At 51.4% G+C, this 4,974-nt stretch overlaps 1 protein-coding gene across 1 annotated transcript in view; it reads left to right on the top strand.

Moving 5' to 3' along the window:
• LOC111824732 (unconventional myosin-XVIIIb-like) overlaps positions 1–1,151 on the top strand; it is a gene marked incomplete at both ends in the record, with an annotated part of 6,433 nt that extends 5,282 nt beyond the window's left edge. The window contains one exon of the mRNA XM_023749285.1: positions 966–1,151. Within this exon, the coding sequence (XP_023605053.1) occupies positions 966–1,151 (186 nt within the window). The remainder of the gene's footprint in view (positions 1–965) is intronic.
• Between the last annotated feature and the right edge of the window lie 3,823 nt (positions 1,152–4,974).

The following is a 4,974-nucleotide window of genomic DNA, read 5'->3' as shown; positions in this document are numbered from 1 at the left end:
TCAACACTTTAGTATTTACCCATCAGAATCATTTGGTTCCAGGCTTGTTGGCCAACTAATGAATTCTGCACAACAGCCCTGGGTTTGTTTTCTGTAGCACTGGTGATGCCCACAGCTCTTTTCCCTCTATTGTTTCATTGTGACCTTGTGGGATTTCTCCCCCCAGGAAAGGGAACGTGCCATAAAATAATAGTGCTGAGGCTCATGGGAGATTACTCCTCAAACCTCCCTGTTTTGCATATTGGGGAAACCAAAACCCATGTTGGGGAAGGGCTTGTTCCCTGGTTTAGTGTTTTCTCCACTGACCACTCCACCTCCCACACCTTGAGATGAATGAAGGCTGCTATAAATAGGAAAAATTACCAACCCATATCCAGATATCCGATGTGCCAGGCACTGAGCTCAACCTTCTGCATGACAATGTGAGCAGTCCTGACAGTGTTCCATGCCCATCTCTCAGAGGGGTTGAATAACCTGCCTAAGGTTTCACAGCCAGGAAGGATAGAGCTGGGATTTGAATCCAGATCATGCTGAGAGGCAGGGTTCGCATCAGTATACTACACTGCCTCTCAGAATAGCAGTTATGGTGTCCTGGATACGTGTGTGTGTGTGTGTGTGTGTGTGTTTATTTCAGAGAGAGAGAGAAATAGAAAATCATTGATCGGCTGCCTCCTGCACACCCCCTAATGGGGGTCAACCACAACCCGGGCATGTGCCCTGACCAGTGAATTGAACCCTGACCTCCTGGTTCGTAGATTGATGCTCCACCCCTGAGCCACATGGGCCGGACGGTTTCCTAGGTTTTCAAAGTCAAGTCTTCATTTTTGTATCAGGAATCAGAATAATTATCCTGATTATAAAAGTACACAGCGGCTCCGCAAAGGATTTCCCTTCCTGGAGCCCCCAGTTTCCTGCCCATGGGCCTCTAACCCCAAGGTGGGTGTGTGCTCTCCGCCCCCCTCCAGGTCCTGGTGATCCGGCTTCGGGACAGTCTGATCAAGATGGGCGAGGAGCTCTCCCAGGCAGCCACGGCGGAGGCCCAGCAGCGGGAGAGCAGCCAGTATTACCAGCGGCGCCTGGAGGAGCTGAAGGCGGACATGCAGGAGCTGGTAGAGCGGGAGGCGGAGGCCAGCCGCAGGTGCATGGAGCTGGTGAGTGTGGTCCTGCGCTGGTTCTGTGCTGGAGGGTTTGAGATTGGAGAGAGGCTAGAATCTGGTGCCAGTGGGCCAGGCTGGAAACCTGGAGAAACCGAGAGATGGGCAGAGAGATGTTGCTGCCATTGGCTGCTAACTCTGGGGGGGGTGGGCCCAAAGTGGACCAATGGTGTTCACTCCTGGATGGTCTCCAAGCTCCTTTGTGTCTCAGACTCCAGGTCCAGCCTCACACATTCCACCCCAAAGCCCGGGTGGCCTCGTGAAAAGCAAGGAATCAATGTTTATTAAATGTCTGCCTTGCATGTAGTCTTCACATCCATAATAATGTCTTGTAATCGTCATAACCCTGCAAAGTCAGAATTATTGTCCCATTTACAGATGAGGAAACTGAGGCTTCACAGAGGTGAGGTAACTTGTGTAAGAGTACACCTAGCCAATGTCAGTGCTAATTCCGGACTGTTAATAACAACAACAAATATAAAAAATAAAGAGGATAATGTTAAAGCCACCATTTTTTAAGCACTTGCTACATGCCAGGTTCTAGGTTAAACATTTGTCGTTTAAAATCCTCTGATCGGTATTGTGCGGTAGGCACTATGCTTATCTCCATTTTGCAGACAGGGAAACTGAGGCACAGGGGCATCAACATGCCAAAGAGAGTCTCAGAATGGTGCTACCTGCGAGGAAGAATTTGAATCTAGGTCTGTCCAGCTCTGCAGTCTCTGCCTTCATTCGCTAGCCATGCTTGCCCCCTGGTGTGGGCCAAGGGACATTTCGAAATTTGTTTCCTGCCCAATGGGAAGGTTTTATTCGTCATTCAGTGTATTTTTCTGAGAACAGTTTCCTGCAGAGATCACAGGTCTGAGAGAGCCTGCTCCTCCTTTTCCCCACGAGGCCGAAGAACCCTAGGACGCCAGGTTTTCGTTTCTGTGGCCCAGGAGGCATCTGGCACCTCCATTGCCCCCCACCACGTAGCCTCCCCTGAGACCCACACCATGCCAAGGCCCAGAGGCCTCTCAGCCCCCGTCATTAGCTCCTTTCTGCCCTGTCCGCTCTGGCTTTGTGACAACTCTCATCAAATTGCCCTGCAGCAGGTATATTTCCCTGGCCACTGCCCCCCATGGTCAATGTCATTCCCATCAGCTTTGCCCTTGACAAGCCAGCAGGCTGGCTGTTGTGTGGGAGGTGGTGAGGCTCCTCTCAGAGAGGAAGTCCCCAGACAAAGCCCGAGCCCCATGACTGGCAGCTCCTCCACCCACCACGGCTCTGGGGGAGAGAGGCCCTTCCTCCATTTGACAGGATAACTTCCTCATTAACCAGCCTGCTTCTCAGGCAGCCGGGCTCCCACCTGGCTGGAGCGAGAGAGCATCCCTGGTCTTTTCTCCTCTGACGTCTTCTTTAACTGGCCGGACACCCAGAGGTTCTGGCCAGATCAAAATGGGTTTTCCCTCTCCCCTTGGCGCGCTCTCGTTCTCTCTCTCTCTCTCTCTCTCTCTCTCTCTCTCTCTCTCTCTCTCTCTCTCTCTCTCTCTCTCTTCTCCCTTTCTCCTCTGTTTCTCTCTTTCAAGGCCCCAAAATACTAACAAGATACACAGCCCCTATCTATGAATCAAAATAGAAAGAACACAAAACTCTAAAACCCAAAGCTGGCACGTATGCTGAAAGGAGAGCTGCACCCTTCTCTGGTTTCTAATTGCAAGGCTTTGGGTAAATTCACCCCGGCTGAACTCTCTTATGGTGGGGTGTGTGGTTGCAGGTGTGTGTGTTTTCTGGGGCGGCCTTAACAAATGCCCAAAAGCTGGGTGGCTTTAAACAGTGGAGATTGATTCTCTCATAGCTCCGAAAGCCAGGAATCTGAAATCAAGGTGTTGGTGGGGCTGTGCTCCCTCTGAAGGCCTAGGGGAGAAGCCTTCCTTGCCTGTCCAAATTCGGGGGGTCCCCTGTGTCCTTCGGCTTACGGCTGCGTCACTCCAGTCTCTGCCTCTGTCTCCACAGGCCGTGCTTCTCTGTGTGCGCAGGTCTCACGCATCCCTCTGCCTTTTTCTCATACGGACACCTGTAGTTAGATTTAGGGCCTCTCTGAAATCAATAACAATATATATTTTTTTAAAAAGATAGACAAAACTGAGCTCAGTTGGAGAGTTCAGTGAGCACAGTCATTTTAAGATGAACCCTGTGGCTGAGGCCCCTCCCATCGGCGTGGCTTTCTGGAACTTTCCCAGGCTTCTCAGAAGATGCTGTCTCCTCTCTCCGGGTCCATTTCCGTGTCACCAGTGTGCCCCCCTCCATCCTCTCTCTAAGACCAGGGGCAGCTGCTCCATGCCACCTGCTCTCTGAAAACCTCCCCCAAAGCCTGCAGAGCCCTTGGTGTCCTGGTTCCTTCCTTCGTGTACTTTTTACTGTGGGCCAAGCCTCCTGCTAGATGTTGGGGATCCAGTGGGGAACAAGATAATCTCTTGCCCTCAAGTTGCTCGCATTGAATGGCTGAGGCCATTGCCTGTGTATTTTACACATTCCTCTGTAAGGGGTGTGCAGAGCTTTCATTGACAAGACAAGGTGTCTGCGTGCTGGCATTTGGGGGATCCTGCCCCGTCTCCACCACAAATCATTTCTTTGGGTGAAGCATTGCCCTCTTCATTTTCCATTTGTGAAATTCCAATCTCCGTGGGAGGAAGAGAATTTCCTAACTCCCCAGCCCAAGCATTCATTCACCCACTTACTCATTCATTCATTTGGACAAATGTTTGTTGAGTCTCTCTATGCTCCGGCCCTTTGCAGATGTTGTCTTCTTTCACACTTAGGACAACCCCAGCAGGTGGAGAAAGTGGGGGTTCAGACTTGTGAGGTGCCTTACCCAGGGCTGCAGAGTGGGGAGTGGCAGAGCTGAGGTTGGCCGCCCTGTGTGTCCAACTCTGAAGTTATCCCTGCGTATCCAGTTCTGCCCTTTCAACCCAATGCTGCTGAATAATGGCTCTGCTGTGGGAGACCAAAAAACAGGGTCCCGCACTTGGGGCCTGGTGAGGAGTGAGAAGGATGTTGATGGATCTTCCCTCTGGGTTCCTTTCCGCCTGTCTCCAGCCTGTACCATTTGTCACTGTTGCTGTTGGTTTAAAGGCTGCGAGTTGTTTCGTGCGAATGATTTACACCCCTCGCTGGTGCACCGGCACGTCCAGATCAGGATCAATTATCCCGCCGATGGAACTTCTCCTCCTGGAAAAAAGAAAAATGAGGTTTTGCCATTAATTTTAGTAAATGTACTATTCCTGGCGACTCCAGGAGCCATTATGGAGAAAAAAATATTCTGGCCTCTAAATCATTCAAGTCCCTTTGTCATTGGGGCGAGGAGACAGCGCATCCGTGGATTTGTGGCCTGTTGTTTTTCAATAGTAACAAAGCCCAGGCGGTCCAGAGGAGGTCAAGGGGAGGTCAAGGGCAGCAGGAAGAGCCCGAGGTGACAGGGAAGCCTGCCCTCTGCCTGCTTTTGGCCGATGCACCTGCTTTTAGTTCGGAGGCTGCACCTGTTGGGTTTACCCTTCATTGCCTTGGCCCGACTCTGTCATCTCAACTCTTTCCTGAGCCAGGTGTCCTTTTCATAAGCCTCCCAGGTCTTGAAGAGCTTTGATGGTGCTTTTCTGCTCACTCTTAGAGGGACCCGAGCTGGAAGCTGCAGTGGCCTGGCTCCTTGGGGCTCACGCAGTTAGTGGGCAGGCCTGTTGCTTTTACCCTCCATAGGTATTTCTCAAGTCCATGCCCTCCTGCTCCATCCCTGTTTCCTGTGTCTATTTAACCTGCATCCCCTCTGGTCTAGGCCTCTACAGTT

The sequence above is a fragment of the Myotis lucifugus genome, unplaced genomic scaffold, assembly GCF_000147115.1.
Source record: "Myotis lucifugus unplaced genomic scaffold, Myoluc2.0 scaffold_5021, whole genome shotgun sequence".
NCBI lineage: Eukaryota > Metazoa > Chordata > Mammalia > Chiroptera > Vespertilionidae > Myotis > Myotis lucifugus.
Note: the sequence above shows the minus strand (reverse complement) of the source record. Positions and strands in the feature narration are given on the sequence as shown.